This window comes from Eubalaena glacialis, chromosome 5 (genome assembly GCF_028564815.1).
Source record: "Eubalaena glacialis isolate mEubGla1 chromosome 5, mEubGla1.1.hap2.+ XY, whole genome shotgun sequence".
Classification (NCBI taxonomy): domain Eukaryota; kingdom Metazoa; phylum Chordata; class Mammalia; order Artiodactyla; family Balaenidae; genus Eubalaena; species Eubalaena glacialis.
In genome coordinates this window covers 89,350,099-89,376,278 of record NC_083720.1, presented here as the reverse complement: position 1 = coordinate 89,376,278, position 26,180 = coordinate 89,350,099, and the positions used below count along the sequence as shown (strand labels likewise).

Sequence of the window (26,180 nt, the reverse complement as noted above, 5' to 3'; positions counted from 1 at the left end):
GCCCATATTTTCGGACTTCACTTTCATAGCCTTAAATATATTGTACAAAATAATTTTATTTTTCATTTCAAACAATAATAATATTTCAAATCATTGTGCTAATATTTCTGGTCTCTGTTGCTTTTTCTGGTTCTCAGTCCTGAAGCCTTGTTTCCTTGTGAAAAGGAGCTGTTTATTTCCCTTGAAATTTTATCTGTGGGAACCTTTGAAGCTGGGGTCAAAGTTTCTTCAAAGAGCCTTTTCTAGTTTGAGCTGGAAATCCATACAAAAGCTGACTGTGTTAATTCTAAGGGAAGATTTTTTTCATCCATACAATGCCAAGTCAAAAATAGCAATTTTCCTTGCTGTAAACTTCTGTGTAAAGGAATTATTCATAAAAGTGAGGCCATATCTTGAGAATCTAACATTACATGAACATATGCAGGGTGTGGGGTCTTAGGCAAACCTTCAGACTTTCCTTCTCCCTACTCCTGCCCTATACTGTGTATTCTTCAAAGAAATGACAGGCTTGAACATCAGAATTCCTGCTTTGATCCTGCTGCCTTTTTACTTTCTTGCCAAATCAAAAATGAATTTTAATGGGGCAATTTTATATTTTATCTAGAATTTTAAATGTTTCAGTTTTACATAAGTGAAAAAATGCCTATACTTTTAAATTTATGCAAATAAATCCTTCTTCAAAATCTGAGTTCTACCTTAGTTTTCTCATATAATAAAAGAACTTAGAAATATTTCTCTACCAAATTACACATGCATGTTGTGGTCAATTTCTGAACTGTATTATATATCTCTGCTCGCTCTTTGACTTTGTTTAAACTGTTTACAACATATGAATTTTGTCATAGTGAGTAGATAAATTTATCAGTCTTTTTTTTCAAATCACTTCTGGGTTACTTATCCTGTATAAAAGGACCTTCCTTCTTTAAGATTATAATGTTATCTCAATTTTTCTTTTCGTGGATTTATGGTTCTGTCCTATCTTCTTGTTTTCTGACTCTCTTTTGGATTCTGCTTTTTACCAATTACTACCAGAACTTAGCCTAACTATGCAACACAGCACAACCCTCAATCCTTGGTCCTGGATTTATCTTGGCATCTTCTAAGCAAACCTACTCTGTGTTTTCATTTTAGCAAAACAGATAAGCTCTCAAGGGATTTGAAATTTCAATATATCTCTTTCAAATTATTGAAATCAGTATAATTTTGTAACTGAATATAACCCTTGGTATAACTATGCCACACTTCTTAGAACACAGATACATTAATATTATCTTTTACTTCTAAGTGATACTTTTCAACCTGTTAAATAGACTCTTAAAGACTTAGCTAACTCATAATTCCATCATTCCCTTCCTCCACTAAGCAACCTCCTTCATGGGCTTTGCCCTTCCTCAATTCATCTCTACCTTATATGATCCATCTCCCTTATACTTGTAGAATAAGTATTAGTTAACTGGTTAACTTATTTTCTGCAATAATCTGTGAGATCATTTTGAATTAGAACTGTATCTTACTTGTCTCTTTATGCCCTGCGAATAATATAGAATCTGGTATATAATAAGTGTTAAAAATTGCTTGTTGAAAGTATGAAATATCAAGAATTTGGAGAAGAATTGGAATTGGATTGAAATATGGATGGATGATTGGACACAAAATCTGTACTTCTAAATTTTACCCCTGTCTTGGATTCACAGACATGTCCAGTCTTTAACTTACACACTGCAGGTCAAAAATTCTTCTGATAGCTACTCTTCCTTTAGTGTTTCATGATTTTGCTAGTGTCATTATCACACTCTGGTTGCTCAAAGTGTAAACCAAGCACTTCCTTGTTAACTACTGGTCACCTTTCACTTCGCATCAGTCATTAAGACTTTCATTCTATGCTCTCCATTCACAAATCAATATTATATTCTCCCTGATACTCTCATCAAATCTTGCTTTCCTAATATTTAATTTTTAACCACTTACATATTTTTTTTTCTCTACAACTCAAATCCTATTTAAAGGCCAGAATAGTTTTATTAAAGGATATATATGATCATTTTCTGAACCTGATTTGAAAATTTGAGTAGACATATTTTTATGGAGATTAAAACTGAACCCAGAGTATAGCATTCAAGGCTCTCCAAAGTGTCTTATTTTAACTAATATTTTCCTTTTCTGCACAGTTCTTTTGTGATAGCCTCTGCTCCATACATACTGAACTAATAACTGTATACTTAAATGACCATGACTTACATATTCATCTTTTTCTTCTGTTCCTCTATTCACCTTCAGAACCCTTCTCCTGTAATCTTTGCTTCTGGGCTCAGCTGAAATGTCCCCTCCATCTTGAAGCTTTGTCTGATTTTCTTCACATTAGAGTGACAGCATTTTCTGAGGCCGTGAAACTCTGTACCTTTGAAAGGTATTTAGTATATTCCTTCTATATTATGTGATGTATGTGTTTTATCCACATACTAGCATGTGACCAACCTTATGGCAAGACCTACATTTTATGTTTCCCCAAATTATTAATCATCATGTTCCAAAAGATACACCATATTATTTACTAGACTTACTTAAATGGCTTCTTCTATCACATTTTATAATTGTAATTTTAAAATATCTTTTCTATTTTAACATATTTAAAACAAACTCCTAGAATGTGGCAATCATTTCCTCCAAAATATATAAATATTTCATATCTCCTCCTGAACAAATTTCATATAGTACTGTGCACAGTTAAAAACACTGGCAAAGTTCTCTGCATGTAAGTGCCATTTCCTAACTCTAGAAATTAATTTTTAACTTGATCTATGTCTAAATTGTCACTTCATTTCTGTGCCCAGCAAATATTCAACCTTTGTAGAGCAGTGAGTGAGTGAGCTGCTGTCATGGTGTCTGAGAAATGGATTTCAGCAATTCTACTGCTGCAGCTCAGATACACTGGCTGTGGATTCTGTGAGAAGGTCCTGGTGTGGCCCTGTGACATGAGTCATTGGCTCAATCTAAAGGTTATTTTGGAGAAAGTCACAGAAAGGGGCTACGAAGTAACTGTGTTGGTGTCTCCACAAAATCTCATCATTGATCACAACAAGCCTTCCACACTGAACTTTGAGGTGGTCCCTGTGCCACAGGACAGAGAGACTGCTGAAAATACACTAAATGACTTTTCAGACCTGTCTGTTAACATCATGCCATCATTGTCATCCTAACAATCAGCAAAACAACTGCAAGAATTTTTTCTTCAAGTAAGTAGACATTTAACACTTCTGTGTGAGAGTGTTGTCTACAACCAGTCAATCATGAAGAAACTCCAGGAAACCAACTATAATGTTATGATTATAGACCCTGTGATGCCCTGTGGAGAGCTGATTGCTGAGTTTCTGGGAGTCCCTTTTGTGTACACGCTAAGGCTCTCCTTGGGTAGCACAATGGAGGAATACTGTGGGAAACTTCCAGCTCTGCCTTCTTATGTGCCTGTTGCCATGGTAGGACTAACAGACAAAATGACATTTCCAGAAAGGGTAAAAAATTTAATACTTTCCATTTTCTTTGACTTCTGGCTCCAACAATATGACACTCAGCTTTGGGACCAGTTTTACAGTAAAGTATTAGGTAAGAGACTCTGCTTTTCATTCTAAAGTAGTTGTCAGAAGAAGCTAAGGAGGTTTAAGAAAAGTCTAGGAAGATAAAGGAATATATTTTTAAAACTTTCACTTCCACATAAAATTCCACAAGTGATGGCAATGAACTGTTATTCAGTAAATAATTGGGAAGGGGAGGCAAGAAATATCTTGCTATGGTTACTCTTTCTTTACAGTCATCTATTTTGTAGGATACTTCAATACTTAAAAGATTGTTACCAAAACAAAATGAAATATAAAACATGCTATTAAATGTCGATCCAGTGGAAGATGTATTTTTGTCAGATGCAGGATATCACAAATAAGTCTAGTACACTAAGTTTTCATAAAGGGGGATGTTTGACTTCTTATTGGTAATGAGAGTGTAATGTTTGTTGAAAGAGGAAGATAATCTTCTTGCCTGGTTCCAGTAATAAACTGAAACCTAAGCTATATTAACAATGGGATTAAATTTGTTATTTAACTTACTTTGAATTTTGCTCTACAAATTTTGAAAATCATAGATTATTAGATTTAAAATTTATACCATTCTCCTGTTGGACCAGAGTACCTTCTATTCCTATCTCTCTCATATATTTGGGATGAAACTTCAATAAGTCCTATGTGAACTGCTTCATCATAGCTGGTCATACTGAAAAGTTTCCTAGTATGTTTTATGTTTCTTGGGGGAGCATAATACAGAAACCTGGAAAATTAAATAGAAAAACTTAAAAGAGTTTACAGCTTGAGGTGTTAAAAACAGCATATTTTTCACTTCACTAGTTACATACGTTCTATTTTTAATCACTTGCCTTTTCTAATAAAGAATAATTTTGCTTTACAATTTTCACATATCTAGTTCTTATCTGATCCCATCGACTGAGGCTGGCTTTCACTTCAAATATTTTTTTTTTACTGAACTATAGTTGATTTACAATGTTGTGTTAATTTCTGCTGTATAGCAAAGTGATTCGGTTATATATATGTATACATTCTTTTTTATATTCTTTTTCCATTATGGTTTATCTCAAGATATTGAATGTAGTTCTCTGTGCTATACAGTAGGACCTTGTTGTTTATCCATTCTATATATAATAATACATCTGTTAACCTAGAATTCCCTCTCTATCCCTTCCCCACCTCCCTCCCCCTTGGCAACCACAAGTCTGTTCTCTATATCTGTGAAGCTGTTTCTGTTTCATAGATAGGTTCATATGTGTCATATTTTAGATTCCACATATAAGTGATATTGTATGGTATTTGTCTTTCTCTTTCTGACTTACTTAGGATGATAATCTCTAGTTCCAGCCATGTTGCTGCAAATGGCATTATTTCATTCTTTTTTATTGCTGAGTAGTCTTCCATTGTATATATGTACTACATCTTCTTTATCCATTCATCTGTCGATGGACATTTAGGTTGTTTCCATGTCTTGGCTATTGTGAATAGTGCTGCTATGAACATTGGGATGCATGTATCTTTTCGAATTATGGTTTTCTCTGGATATATGCCCAAGAGTGGGATTTCTGGACCATATGGTTCTAATTTTCATTTTTTGAGGAACCTTCATACTGTTTTCCATAGTGGCTGCACCAACTTACATGGCCACCAACAACGTAGGAGGGTTCCCTTTTCTCCACACCCTCTCCAGAATTTGTTATCACTCCAAATATTTTTGAGAGTCATGAAGAAACATGAACTAACAAACAAAAGATCATACTGGGTATTAGAAAAATTAACTAATTTAACTTCCTTAATGTAGTAGTTTGCTAGGGATGCTATAACTAAATCTAAAAGACTAGATGGCATAAAAAAACAGAAGTTTTTTTTCTCACAGTTCTGGAAGCTAGAAGTCCAAGACCAAGGTGTTGTCAAGGCTGGTTTCCCTTGAGGCCTATCTCTCCGGCTTGTAGATGGTCACCTTCTTGCTATGTCCTCTCATGGTCTTTCCTCTGTATATGTACATTCATAGTGTCTCTTCCTCTTCTTATAAGGTGATCTGTCATGTTGGATTAGGGCCCCACCCTTATAACCTCATTTAATTTTAGTTACCTCTTTAAAGGACCTATCTTCAGATACAGTCAGACTTCAATATATTAATGTTAGAGGAACATAGTTCAGTCCATAACACTGATTTTTAATAGACACATTGTTTTACAAAACTAATACTCAAAAGAACCCACTTTAAAAATCCTTAGATTTACACATGATTTTGAATTTACACTGAATTGATTTCACAGTAAATAATTTAACAACTGATAAGAACTTCCTGGGTATAGGCAGTGTGTGGATTTAAGGTAAATAAGACCAGGGCCTTGGCCTCAATTCTTCCCTCACAAATAAACACAAAACACAGAATTAGAAATATACTCTGATTATTAGAGATGCTGCCCTAGTTCTAATCGATAACTTTCTAGGACATTTGTCATATTATACATAAATAGAGGAAAGGTATAGGATTCTGTATGTATACATATTATGAAACAAATATAGTCCTTAGGATCAATGGCAAATTTTTAACTCTAACATCTTTAATAGGTTTTTCTTTTACTGTAAATACTGTCATTGATTTTCATTGCTGTACTCTCATGTTTTTTATTAAGCAATTCTGAATGCACTATGAGTATAATTTCATTTCTGATGTCATGATAAAAATAACTAATACCAATTGCTAAAAAATTCGAATGGAACAAAAGTATATATAATGAATGATAATTAGCTTCATGTTTCTCCTACATAAGCACTATTAACATTTCTTGTTTTTACATCAAGATATTGTCTATGTATTATTAAACATAAATATACATTTTTTTCTTTCTTTTACCAGTAGGAACGATGACTAAATATTCATTTACGTATTTTTTCACGTAATATAGATTTGACATCTTTCCACACAACATTTTAAAATCTACATTATCCTTTATATTGATTTAGTAATATTCATATGAATGGGTATAACAAATCATTGAACTGGTCTAGTGTGAAAGCTATACTTTGATTGTTCCAGCTCTGGTGTTACAAAAAAAAAAAAAATATTGCCCTAAACTTTGGTACTTATATCTCTGCCACAATGCCCTCTAAAATTTTTGAAACATTTAACCTTTATCTTCAGACCTTTTCTTAGGTGGCCAGCAATTATTCCATTTTCTTATGGGCTGTTTATTCTATTGATCTCTAACTGGTCTGGAATTTTAGGGACTCTAAAGGCTTTTTTTCTATGATATGCATTACAAACATCTTTTTAAGCCCATCAATTGACTTAGGAATTTTAAACTAATTTACATCAACATAAAAATATTTTTATATATTTTAAAATATTACACATGAAGTTTCAGATTTTAGAAAATATCATACCAATAAAAAGTGAAAAAATGTAAGTATACAGTTGATGTAAATAATAAAATAAACTTCTGTGTGCCCTACAAGCAAGTTAAGAAATAGATAGTCATCAGTTTCTTAGAAACATGCTTCTTCCAGTAAAAACCACAAGCCTGACTTCGGTGAACATTTTCTTGGAAATTTGATGTCTACCATTATATGCGATTTCCTCAACACTCTATTGTTTAGTTTATTTAAATATTATACAAATACAAGGATAGATGTGCTACTTATGCTCAAGATGCAATCATGGTTTTTTTTTTAAGCTCTATAGATAGTGTTCTGTTGTGTGACTACATCATGACATTCTGTGGATGGACAACTATCTATTTACAATTTTTTTTTATATAATGCTGCTATTATGAACATTCTTGTATATGTCCTCTGTTGTAATAACAGAGCAATAGTACCAATAGGATGTAAATTGTATATATATATTTTTTTCCCCTACTAGGTAATTTCAGACTTTTCCCAAAAAATTATACTCCAACGAAGACTATACAAAATTTTACCTTAACCAGCACAACATTTTAGTCCTCACAGTACCACATCCTTACTTAACATATGATTGAATGACTTTTATTAACAGTCATCAGCAACTGTCGCCATGTTCTAATTTTATAATCCCTCAAAATAATGATTTTTTTTAAGTTTGGTCAATGTGGTAGGTCTGAAATTGCATCTTAGGTTTTATTTAGATTTCTATTTCTAAGATTAAGTAACTTTTCATATTTTATGGGCCGTTTTTATTTCTTTTTCAGTGAATATCCTTCTCATGTCTTTTGCCCATTTTTTCTAATGGGTTTGCTTGTGCTTTCATTATTGATTCAATAAATTCCTTGTATACTCTATATAAGCCTTTGTTAGTTTCATGTATTGCAAACATCTTCTTGGCAGTTTATGATGTGCTTCTCATTCTCCTAAATATCATATGAAGACCTTCAGGTTTTAAACTTAATGGAGTCAAATTAATTAACCATTTTCTTTATGCACTTGAGGAAACCCTTTCTTACTCTGAAAGCATAAAGATTTCCTTTTATATTGTCTCCAAAGAAGCTATGGTCTTGCTTTGCTTTTGAAGATTTTAATCTACTTACTAATTTATTTTTGTGTATTTTGTAGGTTGGGCTCAATTTCTTTTCCTTTCACCTTCCTTCCTTTGCTGTTCCTCCTTCTTCCTTCTTTCCTGCCTCCTTCCCTCTCTTCTTCTCTCCTCTCCTTTGTTTCTTCTTACCCTTGCCCAGGGGTAAGGAGTTGTACCATTACTATTTACTCAAGGCTTCTTCTTTCCCCTAGTTAACTACAATGCTTGCTTTATCACTCAGAAATTTCACTACTTAAGTGGTTTTTCTTCTATTCATTATCTTTCTTTCTTTTATTTGTTCTTTTTTCTAGCTTTATTAAGACATAATTGACATATAACATTGTGTAAGTTTAAAGTGCACAACATGATGACTTGATACACACAGAAGTATAGCAAAATGTTTACTACAGTAATGTTAGTTAGCACATCCATCACCCCACATATTTACTTTTTTTTGTGGTGAGAACATTTAATGTCTACTCTCTTAGCAGTTTTCAAGTATATAGTACAGTATTGTTAACCATAGTCATCATACTGAATATTAGATCCCCAGAACTTATTCATCTTATAACTGAAAGTTTGTACCCTTTGACCAACATCTCCCTAAGTCCCCCACACCCATCCCTGACAATCACCAATATACATCCCCAATTTCTTTGAGTTTGGCCTTTTTTTTTTAAGATTCCACATTTCAGTGAGATCATACAGTATTTGTTTTTCTCTGTCTGACTTATTTCACTTAGAATGTTTCATTCATTTTGTCACAAATGTCAAGATTTTCTTCTTTTACATGGCTGAATAATATTCCATTATGTATATATGTGTATGTGTGTGTGTGTGTGTATACATATACCACATCCTCTTTACCCACCCATCAAAAATTAGACTTATGGACTGTGGCTGGGAGGGGCTGGAACTAAGTGTATGGCCCTTTCAGTATCTCTGAGAGCACAGACAGGAGTGTCTCCTGCTGGGTCCCTGTGTGGCAGATCTGCTAATGGACATGTAGCTGTGATGGGGTTGCAGCTAAGTAGGGAACTCTTCGGGATCTCTGGGGACACAGGCTTGAGTGTATTTTGCTGGGTCTGCAAGTTAGCAGGATTTTTCACAGACTATGGCTAGAAGGGGTTAGAGCCAAGTTAGGGCCCTTTCAGAATCTCCAGGTTGTAGCTCAAAGTGTCTCCAACTGGGACCCCAAACCCTCAGGACGGCAGGCAGACTGCAGCTGTGAGCAGGCTGGAGTCAAGTATAGGAGCCTTTCAGGATCTCCTGGGGTGCAGAGAGGAGTGCCTCCTGCCTGGTTGCTGTGCCAGCAAGGCTACTTGAGGACTGTGGCTGGGAGGGGCTGCAGCCCAGTTACAGGGCCCTTTCAGAATCTACAGTCTGACCAAGTTTAACAAACTTGCCTCCAGGGATCCCATAGGCGCTCGAGCCAGTTCATGGGCCACTTCAGGGCCCACAGCTGAGACTGAGGTTTGTGTGTTTCTTACTCGACATGCAGGTGAGCATGACTCTTCTTGGGTTCCTTGGCATATGGTGCTGGTGACAGAACCAAAGAGAAACAGACTGTAGCTGAGTTCTCAGGGGTACAGAGTTTTTTTCCATGTCTGCAACCAGGATCACACTGTGCGGGTCAGTCACCTGATTGCAAACTTGCCTTCTCAAAAGGTCTTTGTCTTGTACTGCACCCGGATTTCACAATCTCCTATCTGTATCCTGAATGTCCCACAAAGGCACATTTGTCTGTGGATAAATGCCAAGTCATTGTTGTTGAGGGGTGGGAGGATACATGAGAGACATCTTATTTGGTCATCCTGCTTAAAATACCTGGAAGGGTAATACCCTCTCCCCTTGTATCTCTTCTAGAGCACCTTGGTTATCCTTAGCTCTTTGCTCTTCTATTATAGATTTTAAAAATTAAATGTAAAATTCTACAAAAATTATCAAGTTTCATGAACCTTGGGATTTTGAGATTTTAATAAGAATTACAAGGAATCTGTAGATTGATTTGGAGAGAATGGACATCTTTATGAATTTTGATTTTCCTATCAATGAACATGATAGCTCTATTTATTTTTCTAAAATGGGCTTCAGTAAGACTTTATAATTCTAATCAGACATAGTTTACACAACTCATACAATTATTCAAAAATTAGAAGTTAAAGTATATATTTTAGTTATATTTTCTTTTATTCATACACACAAATTACAGTTGCCATTTCAGAATATTTTGTATCCACTGAAATTATCAGACTCTTATATTTATTCTAATAATGTATCTGTATATTCTTTTGGAATATACAGAGAGTTTCAGCGTATCTGAACACTCAAGAGCAGAGACTCAGGATTGAAAATCACTACAGGAACCAGTGCCTGGGTAGGAACACCTGAACTATAATTGGTGAATTGCTGGAGGTTCAGTGTGGACAAATCTGAGAGTTAAAAAATCCAGTGGGACTCAGTCATAGGGGAGTCCCCACAATATTGTGAGATTTACTTCCAGGAGCTCAACCAATTTTCCATAGTAGATATCAAAGAAAAATCCCTTACTTCCAGTTAGGGGAGGGGAAAAGGAATCATTCTGAAAGAAGCTAGAGCACTCTGTTCTTCCTAAAAAGGTCTGTCCTCAGGGTAAACTAGTTAACCAGTGCACAATGTGTTGGGGGTATTATCAGAGCCTAAGTGACCTGCGGAAGAAAAATACCCAACGCCAGGCCCCTCTAGCCTACCACATGGAAAAGGGATATACCCAACTCTAGACCATCCTGCCCCAAATAAAGTGGGAGAAAAAATTGAGAAAGAGTTGTGATGAGTCCAGAGGCATAGACTCAGTAAAATACTGAGACCAATCTTAGGGCTATAGACCGCTTCTTTCCCCACAATTTACCAACACATTTAAAAGGCCTATTTACAATAGTTTCTTTTACCCAGTACATCATGACTGGCTATGAGGAAAAAATTACAAGGCATACCAAAAGGCAAAAACATATTTTGAGTAGTCAGAACAATCATCAGAACCAGAGATGGCAAGAATGTTGTAATTATCAAAACAAGGACCTAAAACAACTCTGATTAATATGCTAAAGGCTCTAAATCGATAAAGTGGACAGCATGTAAAAACAGATGAACTGTATAAGCAGAGAGATGCAAATCCTAAGAAAAACCAAAAAAGGAGAGATAAAAAAATGTAACAAAAATGAATTCAAAGATGAAATTATACTAACTCTTTATAGTCATTTTTAGAGGATAGAAGCTGAGGGAATAAGTTATAACTCATTTTATGAGGATAGCATTACCTAAATATCAAAACCAGACAAAGACATTACAAGGGAAGAAAGCTACAGATCAATATTTCTCATAAGCATAGAGGCAGAAGTCCTCAACAAAATGTTAGAAAATTCTGCTCTGTGAAAGACAATGTCAAGAGAATGAAAAGACAAGGCACAGACTGGGAGAGAATATTTGCAAAAGACAGGTCTGATAAAGAACTGTTATCCAAAATGTTTTTTCAAAACACTTAAAACTCCACAATAAGACATCATGAAACCTGATTAAAAAGTAGACCAAAGACAATAACAGATACTGCACAAAGGAGATGTATAATTGGTAAATAAGCATATAAAAAGATGCCCCATGTCATTTGTTTTGAGGGAAATGCAAATTAAAATAATAATGAGATACCACTACACATCTATTAGAATGGCCAAAATGCAAAACACTGACAACACCAAAAGCTGGAAAGTTGTGGAACAGGAACTCTCCTTATTGCTAGTGGGAATGTAAAATGGTACAGCCACTTGGGAAACACTTTGGTGGTTTCTTATAAAAGTAAACATACTCTTACCATACTATCACACTCCTTGGTATTTAACTAAAGGAGTTAAAAACATGTTTACACGAAAATGTGCACGTGGATATTTATAGAAGTTTTATTCATAATTGGCAAAACTTGGAAGCAATCACGTTGCCCTTCAGTAGGTGAATGGATAAACTTGGAAGCAACCAAGTTGCAGATCCAAACAAAGGAATATTATTCAGCTCTAAAAAATGAGTTATTGAGCCACAAAGAGACGTGGAACAATGGAAGAACATTAAGTCCCTATTATTAAGGAAAAAATCCAATCTGAAAAGTCTACATACTGTACGATTCAAACTCTGACATTCTGGAAAAGGCAAAACTGTGGAGACCATAAAAAAAAAAATCAATGGTTGCTACGGGGTTGGATAGGGGTGGGGGATTAATAGGCAGAGCACGAAAGAATTTTGAGGTAGTGAAAATACTCTGTATGATACCATAATGATTGATCATGTCTTTATTATTTGTCCAAAACCACAGAATTTATAATACTAGGAGTTAATTATAATGTAAACCACAGACTTTGGATGATTATAATGTTTCAGTGTGGATTCATCAATTGCAACAAATGTACGATTCTGTTGGGGGATGTTGATACTGAGGGAGTCTATGCATGTGTGAAGACAAGGGTACATGGGAGATATCTCCACTTTCCCCTCAGTTTTGCTGTGATCCAAAAATTGCTCTAAAAATGTAAAGTATTAATTTTTTAAAAGTGATACAGAAATTATGCATATTAGTTTTCTCACATGCCTTTGAAAGAAATGAATAAGCTAAGGAGCCTAGAAAAGTTATTTCTAGATTGATATCTGCGGCTTGCATGACTTACCACCGAGAGATTGGTAACTGTCCTCTGCTGAATTCCCTCCATCCAACTCACCTACATTAAGCCTTTTGCCATACATTCAGGCTACCTCTAAGAATTCTTTGAAATTGAAAGGCATCTCAGTAGACTCACCATGTAGGATTAAAGTAATAGATTCAAACAATAACAATATTTACATGGTAATTCAAATTTAATGGCCATTTATCAATTATTTATATAATTTTCCACTGTGTTCATAACTCATTTTGTGTAATAATATAACTATAGGAAAAAGATTGGTGGTAAAGTTTAATTCCATATTTTTGTTTTACAAGTCCTCAGCATAACATTTAGAATGTTTTATGAAAGTATTTAACAACTTTTGCATACTTTTGCTCAGTTTTGTTCTCCTCACATTTGATTGGCTTTGTATTTCATACTGTGCATAACTGTTTCAAATACAGAATTTTAGTGAATACTTTAAGCTAGGTCTTTCTTAAAATGTGGTCTACAGGTTTACACAATAATTTCACCTAAGGACTTAGTAATCAAGGCAGGATGTCACACGCATGGAACAAGACATCTAAAGAACAATAACATATTGGTGGGAAACTGTGAGGCAGTGTTCTCATCCAGTCTCTGGCAATTTCAAGCTGAGTGTCCTTGGAAATTGCTTCTTTATTATCAAGTTAAATCATTGCCTATATAACTTCAGACATATATCCAAGCACTACAAAGTAGTAATGATTCTAAAAAGAGGCTATCCAACCTGGGGTATACATGATCACCAATTCTGAATAGAATCCTTAAGAAAGGAACATTCTCATCTGAATTTTTCTTTACTTAGATGCAAAACACGTTTTCTGTGTATATGAATGATTGACTTGGTAATTTGCAAATACTTGTTCTTCTTCACAAATCTCCTAAAATGAATACTTAGAATCTGTCCCTTTCAAAAAACATCATTTAAAGGTAACACTACAATAAGTGTGCGATATTAATAATGCATGCATGTGTACTCTACGTTCCAAAGGGGGTTGTATTAGGTATAAATTACTCAGGGATTTCCCACTGAGAAAATAATGGCAAATCATTATTTGCCATTAGTGGTGAGATTTGACTCAGCAAGATAAGGTAAACTGATATTGGTGGAATTCTTCAACAATACGAGTGAACCAGGAATTGTAACAAGCTGAAAGGTAGAAATACAGTCCTGACTGGAAATTAGAAAACCACTGAGAATTGATTTGATGTTAATATGTTGGGGCTAATCTGTCATCTGTCCTTTAATTGGAGAAAAACAGTGAGTATTAAATCCATCAGTACTTGGAGTTATGGCTAAAATTTTTGATCGAATTTATTTCCTGAAAGAACTTATTTTTGTAAAAGAATTTTATTTTTATTTGATTTTATTGATTTTATTTTTATTTTACATATTACTGTTCTTTCACTACTCAAACATTCTTTCTCCCTCTTTCCCACCTCCCACCTTCCTCTCTTCCTTCCTATCCTCTTTCCTTTCTTCCTTCCCTCCCTTTCTGCCTCTTTCCTTATTACTTTAAATTCCCTTTCCTTTTAACATCTAGACGTGATAAGTAATCTAGAGAAACTAGATTTATTTTTTTCCTCAATAGCACATCAGAAAATCAGTGGCGCAATTTTTCCCCAGCAAATATTTATGCTAATAACTTCTAGCCAACTTTCTTCATTTTCTCCAGGAAGACCCACTACGTTATGTGAGACTATGGGGAAAGCGGAAATTTGGCTAATCAGGACATATTGGGATTTTGAATTTCCTCGTCCATACTTACCTAATTTTGAGTTTGTAGGAGGATTGCATTGTAAACCTGCCAAACCATTACCTAAGGTAGGTCTATTACAGTGGAGGGCTTTTTTGTACCTTATGATAAAATCCTGATTTTCCCTTAAAGCTTACAGTGTCAATAACAGAGCTATGCTGCTGGATGTCTTCAGTTTGCTACACCAAATCTATTTTCAAAATCATAGGGGTCTTTTACGAATGATATTACTTTTTTTTACTTTACTTTGATATTTAAGCAGAGAATGAAGTCTGCCAACTGACATGTTAAAAATATCATTGTGTCCATAGTATAGATATTGGATTGAAGAACAGGAAGCCAGAGCCTTGGAAATCACTAAGAAGACTGCTGTAGTCTTCCTAACAAGCATGATAGAGTTATGAATAGGGACATTTACTACGATCATTTGAGTGATAAAGATGCTTTCGTGAGTCTTGGCAGACTTTTACTGACAGGCTTTGGTCAGTAAGAAGAAGTTAGGTGTTGATGGAAGACATGGAATCAGACAGGGCCTCTTGGAGAGCAATGAGATTTACTGAGCCAGGAAACAGTTAGTTGAAAAAGCTTTTTTGAGATGGCAATGATGAGTTCAATTTCAAATTCACTTTAAGAAGTCTAAAGAGTTTTCAGGTGGGGATTTCTAGAAATCATCTGTTAATACAAGGTTTCAGTCTCAGCAGAGAGCATTAGAAATAAATTGGGAGTCATCAACACAAAGTAGAAATCATAAAACTGAGAAACCCAAACGCTGAATTGGTTCTTTATGACCATGATATCAGGGGGTTTTTTGGAGTAAAAAAGAAAATCATATACCCATATTCCAATGTTATCAAAGAATAAATATGGACTGCCAGAAATATTGGAAGAAAACAATATTGAGAAACAAAGGAGAATAATAGCTAAATACAGTAAGAATATTGTATTTATCTTTATCAATAGGCAGTGAAGAGACAGATATTCATTTGCTTGGGTTGTGGGTAAACAAACATAATCTCTGTAGAAGATAGCAGGTTAAATGGTGTTCCCAGGAGAGTTCTTGATTTCTGTTTAGGGTAAGATGGATATTGAAGTTTAAAACTTTACTTCAGGATTCTGAATATGCTTTTCATACCAACTAAGGTATAGCTGAAGACAAGCTCTACTGAGTATTATTACTGGAGATAGTAAACCAATATCTAAAATAAATAAAGGTACAGAAAGAGATAGGGCATATCCCATGGCTCATTAGGTAATACCTTGCCACACTATTATGTTTATCCTTCCAACCCCACTTTTCACATGCAGACAATTTCACAAAAATGACTCAGACATGTTTCACAAGGTAGGAAAATTATTCCATCCCAAACCCAATTATTAATATAGATATTTGGGCAATACCAACCTTGGCTTATATCTCTGATGAAAGAATTATGCCAGTCACTGGATACACAGAATAGAAAAGAAATGAGAGTTAAATCAAGAATCCAAATCAAACAGGTAAGTGTGTAAGTCTTAATATACCTGTGGGTATATGTGCCTGCATATGTGTGTGTGTGTGTGTAATGTTTTTTTATTCAATCACTATCTGTTTAGGGAATTGAATCAAAATGGTAAAATACCAATTCCTGGGACATCAGATATTCTCTTAACATAAACTAAGTAAAAATAGCAATCTAATTTCATTTATGGCATTGTCCTTCCCCTTGTAATTTTATTAGCCTTAAACTGAGAAACATAGTGATTGCAGGGTGACCATGAATAGTTACAAAGAGATGACATATCTCTAGAGGGTGACATTTACATAGATTATGTGAAAAACCCCAATCCCAGACTTTGCTATGCCTAGTTTGCGCAACTGTAAGTGATGATCAAGAGAATTTTATTTGCAGAGAATCTGTGCTAAGGCTCAAATTTTGGACACGCAGTTAGTGTAACACTCTTGTGGGAAGGCAGAAAAACACTGTCTCATAAGTGTTATCATGATTGTAGCAGGAATTTAACTGCATTATCATCTTTTCAAATATATTACTATATATACCATTTCTTAAAAAATCTTTTTTGAGCCCTATTAATCAGGGGAATAATAAACATGAGAAAAATATTCTGAACGCCTAACAGGAAGTTAGATCAAGTTATTCATAATTTATTGGATGTAAACTGGCATGCTAAAAATTTGAAAAGCCTCATTCAGAACCCTTCTTTGGGCTTCCTTCCAAGGAATATTTTTACAAGTTTGCAAACAGCTCTGTTGGTTCATAAAATTAAGCCTTGGGAGTAATAGTTCCATGTACCATGAGAACATCTGCCTCTTATCACCTATTCATTTTGTATAATGGTTTGGTCCCATGTCTTTATGTGTAATCACTCATTATATATTTAAGCCATAGTTTTCAGAAATACATTTCCTCTTAAAGAGACTAGATGGTTCTATGTGGCAGAAGACAGAATCAGTCTAACAATGTCCCTGACACTTCTCTTGAGTCTGCCTATTTAGAAATGTAGGAGAGCCTTTTTCCCCCTGTGATCCTGCGCTTGTGTAAGAGAGAGAATTTTATCTCTGCAGGAAATGGAAGAATTTGTCCAAAGTTCAGGCGAAGATGGTATTGTGGTGTTTTCTCTGGGGTCAATGGTCAAAAACCTCACAGAAGAAAAAGCCAATCTCATCGCCTCAGCCCTTGCCCAGATTCCACAGAAGGTTAGTACAAACTCCAGTCGTGGTGGGCAGCCGCTCTGCCAACTGGAGAGAGTGTGTGGCTAATAGTACTCTTTCTAGATGAAAGTTGTAACTCATCATACACTGAGGAGAACTGGCACCACCTTTAAGTAAAAATGTCTCAAAACATTAAGATGTATTTTGGGCACATTTTACCATTTGCCTGCTGAGCCTTCGCATTACTATGAAAATACATCTTTTTATGAAGTCACTTATTTTCAATGAAATAGAGATGAAAATGTTAAGATTCTAATAACTTTTTACTCTTTGAAACCTTATGACTTGCACTGACTCTTCCCAAAAGTTCTAAAGTATGTTAGCTTCAAGGTCCAGGAAAAGAGAGATTATACATACAGTAGAGTAGAATCATGTTCAAGAATATACTTTATATTTCTAGGCTTTATTAGGATTCATTTAAAGTATAGTTGGTTTAGAAATAGAAGCCTAATCTTTCTAAAATAAATTTTCTACAGTTAAAATAATTAAAGATACTAATGTTATTGTCAAACAGTATATATTTTCTAATTTATGACATTCAATTAACTTTAATTTTGTTAATTCTAGATTTCTCCTCTTTATATACTTCCATTCACAAAATACCCTGTCTCTTTATATTTTTATATTAAAGTACATAAAACTCTATAATTGTAAGTGTACTATTTAGGCCTGTTAAAACTCTGGATTTTTATTTTTAAACTTTTCTGTTAAAGAGTTTGCCACCTATTAGTATTTAATCAGAAAATCGTCATACAGAAAAGAAAAAAAAAGAAAGAAAAAAATTATGTAACAAAAGGTTAGCATCCTAACAAGATACTTCATTAAATAATAGAGTATAAACAAATCCTCTATCTCATTCCCCCTCCAAAACAAAAAAGGGAGAAAGAGAGAAAGAGAGAGAAAGGAAGGAAGGCAGGAAGGAAGGAAGAAAGAAAGAAAGAAAAAGAAAAGGAGGAAGGAAGGGAGGGAGGGCAGAAAGACAACAAATCATCCAAAAAGCAGCCAAAAAAATTTTAAAGCTAATTATATTTTTGGAAAACATTACATTTTAAACTGAAGAACTAGGATGGCCTCATGACAAGTAAAGTTACGTAGTATTCATGTTCATTTTAATGCTTTTTAACCCTCATATTCTGCCTAAACTAGTCCTATTTATTTTCTATTTCTTTACTCACAATCTTACTTCCAAAAGCTTTTAAGTGATAATACTATATTTAATAGACTATTAGTACAAGCCCTTTCAAAAAAGGTAAAGGCAAACAGTTTTACTTTATCTCTCAATGGTTGCAAACTACCTCTTTTGTATGTTCCTCTCAACTATCACATAAAGGGAGGATGGGCTAAGAAAGGACGGGTTTGTGCACCACCTGCCGGCCATTGAGGGCAAAACAGGATGCTTAGAACTCAGAATTTGGAGGACATGTGCACCCGTCACACCCGCCTGGCTGGGATGTTAAGTCATTCAATATGTCAATGTCCCAGACTCTTTGCTGATGACACTGGTGATGCTCTGCTCCAGTCATGCCTGGTTTCCTGCCTGGGACGTGCCTGAGTCCTTGGAGCCATAGCCTGGGGAACAAGAGAGTCAGCCTTTTAGGCTACCTGAAAAAAAACTCCTCTATCCTGTCCCTAGAAAAGAGCCGCCGGTTTCCACCATCAGATTCTCCACTGGATCTTCAGCCTGTTAGGCACAGAGAACTGCAGCTCTGCTTAGAATAAAATCTTCCTTGATAAACTACTATGCAACCTGGATCAGTTTCACAAATAACTGAAACAGAAGATGAAAGTGAAAAATGTTTGGACTTGTCTCCATTTGGGAATTGAGGCCCAGAGTTGATTCCAAGAAAGCAGGAGCTATCTGAAGCATGTGGAATACAACTGTCATGCCTTGGAGCTTGTCAGGGAGGGAAGCAAACTGCACTTTTCTCTCATTTATCAATTCCTCTCAAAATACAAAGAAATAAGGAAGGACATTATGCTCATGACCCTCTCTATTCAATTATATTTTTATGCAAGAAAAGTAATCTGCACTCATACCAGCTATAAAATATCTGAAAACAAAATAATGGTTATAGATTTAAATATGATATATTATATCTTGAATATCCAACAAATTATTTAGAACCCAATCTATGTTTCTTAAATTAATAAAACTTACAAATTATAATTTTTATCCTTTCAGAACATCAAGTGGTATTTGCTGTTTTCAGATTTTAGTATACTTTTTCTTGAAAAACTTTCTTCACAATATTCTTTTGTTTATGACTTAAAGTTAACTGCTGTAACAGATACACATGAACATCAGTTGTTTGAACTTTTTATGAACTTCTGTATACTTCATGTAATACATCAACACAGGCTTTCAAATAGTCAAAAAAAAAAAAAACTAAGATGGACTATATGATTTCTAAATAACTCTATGGCCTTAAAATGCCTTAATTTTGTGTTTTTACTTGCAAAATTAAAGCATTGTCTTCCACAGGTTTTATGGAGATACAAAGGAAAGAAACCGGCCACGTTAGGAGCCAATACTCGGCTCTATGATTGGATACCACAGAATGATCTTCTTGGTAAGACCAAGAAAAAAAAGCTGTACAGTTGGATGATGGGCAAGTAACTGTTTAACAGCAAGTAAATTCAATAAACATTTTAAATATTTAAATTTCCACATTTTACTTGCAGTTTTAAAGCAGATATAATTAAAGAATTGTCCATTAATTTTATAGATTGATGCTTACTCTGGTTCATAAAAGAGAATCTTCAGTTAAGACTCTCATCACTCTTCAAGTTTCAGTTTCAGTTCTGATATGACCTCCTCAGTAAGTCTTTCTAGACAATGCAGAGGAAGTTAATTCCACCTTTTTCGGGGATCACGATTTTCTGAGATAGCAGTTCCCCATGTTCTTGGCTTTTGTAGAAAACACTGCCTTCTTCATTGAGTTATCCAATAGTTTTTTCCCCATCTCTCTCTGAAATTCTGTTAATGTATTATGTATCATGAAATCCTCACCCACTTCTCATCCAATCCCCAAACTAGGTCATCCCAAAGCAAAAGGTTTTATCACTCATGGTGGAACTAATGGGATCTATGAAGCTATCTATCATGGGGTGCCTATGGTGGGAGTTCCCATGTTTGCTGATCAGCCTGACAACATTGCTCACATGAAGGCCAAAGGAGCGGCTGTGGAGGTGAACATAAACACAATGACAAGTGCAGATTTGCTCAACGCCTTGAGAACAGTCATTAATGAACCTTCGTAAGTACTACTACTTTTAAAGGCTTGTCATTAATTATGCTACCCATCATACTCAAAAATGTCCAATGTTTCATGCATTTCTAACTAGTGTATTTTCAAATAACAACTATAACATGACCATTTAAAAACCATTTTATTATTTCATTTCCCAAATTGCTGAAGTGATTGTCTGAGATGAAAAAACCAACTAAGATTTCAAATATTCTATTAATGTTTTTTCAAAATAAATAATGTTGGTGATTACATAAATTCTTAGATATTTTTCTGGATAATCTGCTTATTTTATAAATAAATATATATGTTTATTTAAACATTATAACCATTCAGTAAGTACAAAATGGAAGTGATAATTCACCCAATATTGATCATTCAAAAAATAATCATTGTTAACACTTGGTGTATATCATTAATCAGTATATGCATATATACAGGGAGGAGTAATTAGAGTAGTTAATAATTTTATAAATATCAATTGATACTATGCATGCATTTTTAAACAAAATTTTAAATTTTATCTGATATAGCTAAAGATAAAATAAATTTGTAAACTACATTTATTTTTTTTAATTATTTTTTTAACATCTTTATTGGAGTATAATTGCTTTACAATGGTGTGTTAGTTTCTGCTTTATAACAAAGTGAATCAGTTATACACATACATATGTTCCCATATCTCCTCCCTATTGCATCTCCCTCCCTCCCACCCTTCCTATCCCACCCCTCCAGGTGGTCACAAAGCACCAAGCTGATCTCCCTGTGCTATGCGGACACTCCCCACTAGCTATCTATTTTACGTTTGGTAGTGTATATATATGTCCATGCCACTCTCTCACTTTGTCACAGCTTACCCTTCCCCCTCCCCATATCCTCAAGTCCATTCTCTAGTAGGTCTGTGTCTTTATTCCCATCTTGCCACTAGGTTCTTCATGACCTTTTTTTTTTTTTTTTCCTTAGATTCCATATATATGTGTTACCATACTGTATTTGTTTTTCCCTTTCTGACTTACTTAACTCTGTATGACAGACTCTAACTCCATCCACCTCACTACAAATAACTCCATTTCATTTTTTTTATGGCTGAGTAATATTCCATTGTATATATGTGCCACATCTTCTTTATCCATTCATCCGATGATGGACACTTAGGTTGCTTCCATGTCCTGGCTATTGTAAATAGAGCTGCAATGAACATTTTGGTACGTGACTCTTTTTGAATTATGGTTGTAAACTACATTTATAAACTATATGAACTTTAGATACAGATCATTATATCTTAATATTTTTCTCTGAAAGGTCTCACCAAGGTTAAGAATTAATATATATATACATAGTGTTTATTTTTAACAATGTGTTTTAATTTTAGCCACTAATAGTTGACATTGGAAGTTGTCTCATCTCTAATATATATTACTTAAATTTTTAATTTGTCAATATTTATGGCACTTATTTTCCTCACAGTAATTTAATCTTTTCACATATTTTAAGAGAATCAATGTTCACCATTGAATCAGAGATTCTTCAAAATATTTTGAATTCATTCTTAACTGAATGTTTCATGTAGAATTTTCTTTCATCAAAGAGTCGTGGACTCCCTGAAGTCACAGTTATCAATATTTGCTCATTGCCTTGATGGGAGAATGACACCTATCTGAATATAACATACTTAGATCTCACTTTCTTTCCTTTTGAACTGTGCAGGGTTACTTATGACCTTCTGGCTTTAAATGCTGCTGTAGGGTTTTGAGGACTTTCTGATCAGTATTACTTTTTAAGAGTTTCTTGTTCAGCCTGGAAATAGTATTTTTTAAATTCAGAAACTTAAACATGGTGTATCCTTACCATTTGTTTTCTACATTTTCCTGGGATTATAGTGTGTTCTTTTACCACTGTTAATCTAGAATGAAAATTATTCAATTTTTCTTTTCAGAAATTAATTTTTTTTGTTTATTAAAATGTCTTTTAGTTCCATTTTTTAACTTTATTTCAGGGACATCAGATTTTAATATTCCCTATGTTAAAATATTTGAGTTTGTTTTCTTTCTCTATTATTTTCTAACTGTTCTAATCATTTTTTGCTTTTCTTAATTTACTGAGATTCCGTCAAATAGTCCATAAATTAGTAAATTCACTTTTTCATGAACATTGCTTGCTGTTTGTAATTTTCTTATTAATCCTTTAAAGTGCTATTTTTAACAACTAATTTCAATAGCTCACCTTGTCTTTTGTTACCTCCTCTTGTTTCATAATCTGATCCTCAAGCTCTTATTCATAACTCTCACATTCTTACTCTACTCAAACTTTCCTCTTCTTTTGAATTATGTATTATGCCTAATTAAATTCTAAGTCTGTCATTTTTATGTTCTTTTCCCCAATACTGTGTAAGTTGCTGTCATGTTTTTCATCTTGCTTTCACTATTTGCTCCACATTTGTATAGACACCTTATTTTAAAATTTGTTTCCAGTTTATCTCAGACTCAATTATTTTTATTCAGAGGCAAAACTTGAAGGATAGTTGTAATATTCCATTCACATTACTGAAACCTGCAATTTAGGAGGTAGGAGAGAAGGTCAACTTAAATGGAATTTTTTGCAGCTTTTTTTAGTGGAACTAGTCTATGAAAAACCATCTGTTAAAGCCCTAGCAGCAAGGTTTTCTAGACAAAGTGGTCAATGTATTCATTTCCAAAAGGGAAGACACTCAATATCTGCCTTGAACTCATCCTAAAAAGTCAGCTCTGGTGGTCCATTTTCCCCTCCCACTCACATTGCAGTCAAAAGATTTTTGTTAAGATACATATTCAAATCATAAATTTCAGAATATTATAGATATCATCAGGATCTGGAAAGGGAGGTTAGGAGTTTCAGCAAGGCTTACTATGATCTTTTGTTTCTCATAAATGATGATCTTGATGTCTAATCTATTAGGCTATTACCAAATTGTTAATTGCTGATAATTTGGTTCATTTTACTAAATATCAGAGTAGGTAAATTCTGTAATTTTTAAAAATTCTACTTCATTTTATAGAAGGCTTACTAAATTTTCTTGTTGATTTGAAAACTATTGATGTGAAAAAATTATACTCTTAGAATTTCCCAGGAAAATACCTGAAATTATTTATTTTAAAAATACCTTAACTTTAACCCTAAACTTAATTCTAAGTCTGAAATTATCTGGGAACAAAAGTGTTTAGTGTAGAGTATATATATAATGTATTTATATTCCATTTTCTTATTCCTTAAAGGAATTAAGGAACGTGAAGTTTACTTTTAAATACATAAACCATAACAATTTCATAATATTTTAACGTAACAGTCATAAAACAGTGTACAACAAATATTAAGTAATCATCTTAATGAGCATAGTCATATTTTATCCTATCTCGTTTGTAGGAAAGCTTACTGTATTTTTATTTGTATTCACATGTACAAGTGTATCTGTCAAGTATATGCATATTTCAAATTTTAAATCTCTATCTATAAATGGAGAAAACCTTGAATAAAAATATGATTTGGACAGATAGTTTCTTATCACCACTGTAGCTTGCCTAAAATGTATTAGGATGAAACTTGTGTAACTACTCTTTTAGTTCTACCTATATTTCAATCTGGTTGAAAGAGAGTATGAAAACAACAACAAAAAACAAAACAAACAAACAAAAAACAGAGAGTATGACTATTCTTTCTCACTGTGCACAAAAAAAGAACACAAGTAAATTACCTCTTGCTGCTGGATGTTGTGTACCATGTTCACTGGTGAATGATGATTAAATTTTTTCTTCTCTGATCCCAACAATGTCCAACTTGCACCAGGACATCTCTTCACATCTCTACCTTCTGTCATCTTCATGTCTCCAGGTTGGAACTTTTATCTCTAACACAAAACCAAAGGTAAACATACTAATTCTGGCTCAGCCACCAAGAAATCTCCAGTGAAGACAGAACATGCCTTTTGAAGACATACCTATAACCATTGTTGTTTGAGAGACTATTAGAGTTGTTAACTATTGCTCTTGTGATGCCACATTGATTATGGGCTTTATGCTAGTGAGATATTTCTATTTACCTTAAAAACTCAAAACCCATGTCCTTGCCATTTCTAAAATTACCTTAATATCTTCATCCAATCTTGACACTGCCAATATATAGACACTGTCTTTTGCATCACAAAGGCACAGGTGTGTGCAATGGAGGAATTATCACAGTGTCAAGATCTCAGACATTGCAAAAATGTCTCACTACTGTTGACTATCAATTTCTGTTTCTGTCATCATTAGTTAGTCTGACATTAGAGGCCATGCTTATGGACTCTCTAATGGGTATTTTCTCTCAAAATAGGGTTATTCAGAGTCTTGGTCTGGAACAGTCCTGGAAACTATAATTCACACAATACCAAAATTCCTTCTTGGAAAAATGAGGCTATACATTTACAACTGACTTATTCCATCTTTTTTATATGTTTGCATTTTACCACATTCCGTTAAGAATATATTTCTTCCACACGCCTCTTTCACAACTCTTAACATGCTATGCGACCCGCAAAGTTCATGTCACAGCAAGAATTAAAATGTTTTTCTCAACATACCTATGGCTTTTGGCTTGCATAGAGCATATCGTGTATCATATACTTACTTTTAATGAAAACAAAAGCTCTATAATTTCTATGTTTTTGTTTGTTGTTGCCTACCAGTTATAAAGAGAATGCTATGAGGTTATCAAGGATTCACCATGATCAGCCTGTAAAGCCCCTGGACCGAGCAGTCTTCTGGATCGAGTTTGTCATGCGCCACAAAGGAGCCAAGCACCTGAGACCAGCTGCCCACGACCTCACCTGGTTCCAGTACCACTCTTTGGATGTGATTGGGTTCTTGCTGGCCTGTGTGGCAACTGCTGTATTCTTGGTCACAAAATGTTGTTTGTTTTCTTGTCTAAAATTTGTTAAAACAGGAAAGAAGAAAAAGAGAGAATAGATCTTTCTAAGTTTGGTAAAGGTTTGTATGGGCAATTCTGTTCATTCTAGCCACAATGGCCTTAATGAAAACATAACATCTTCATCCTGTTTTCAAAATTCCCATTCCTCTCTACCTTAAGCTAGAGATAAAGTCTAGAATTCAACAACAGCATTAACTGGTGGGCATATCCCATTCTTCTTCTGTCTTTTCCCAGGTGGCTTTACCCTCTTCCTCAAACATTCCTGACAAAGGTTCACTAATAATTTTTTGTTTATTCTATTAATAATATCAATTTTTTCTTTATTTTTAACCTTAAGTGATATGCTGTCTGACAATATGCTGAATCCTGGGGAACACACAAAATGTAAGCCAAAGTTGATAGATGCAGGGACCGCAGAGAAAAAAATTCACAAGTTCCTCTAGAACATGTAAATTAGGAAACCATCACAGGAGACTAGCATATCATAAGAGTAATGATTTCATTTGTCATAAAAATAAGTCTTTCTGCTTGCCCAGTGTTACTGGGGTCAGAGCACGAATTGATAATAATTGTGACGGCACATCACACCAGGAAAGGTCTACAAATTTCCATTAAACACATAGATAATCATACCCACATTCCTGCCTTTAGTCAGCAAGTATTCTTTTTTTTTTTTTTTTTTAGAGATAATCATATATTGTGAAACATGGTAAATGTCAAATCAATCGTTTAAAAAAATGGTCTCCAAACTTTT

The 26,180-nt window shown here is 34.2% G+C and overlaps 1 protein-coding gene across 1 annotated transcript in view; it reads left to right on the top strand.

Moving 5' to 3' along the window:
- LOC133092201 (UDP-glucuronosyltransferase 2A2-like) overlaps positions 1-25,464 on the top strand; it is a 48,567-nt gene extending 23,103 nt beyond the window's left edge. The window contains 5 exon segments of the mRNA XM_061191434.1: positions 14,450-14,598; positions 17,094-17,225; positions 19,723-19,810; positions 20,278-20,497; positions 25,185-25,464. Of these exon segments, the coding sequence (XP_061047417.1) occupies positions 14,450-14,598; positions 17,094-17,225; positions 19,723-19,810; positions 20,278-20,497; positions 25,185-25,464 (869 nt within the window).
- The last annotated feature ends 716 nt before the right edge of the window (positions 25,465-26,180 follow it).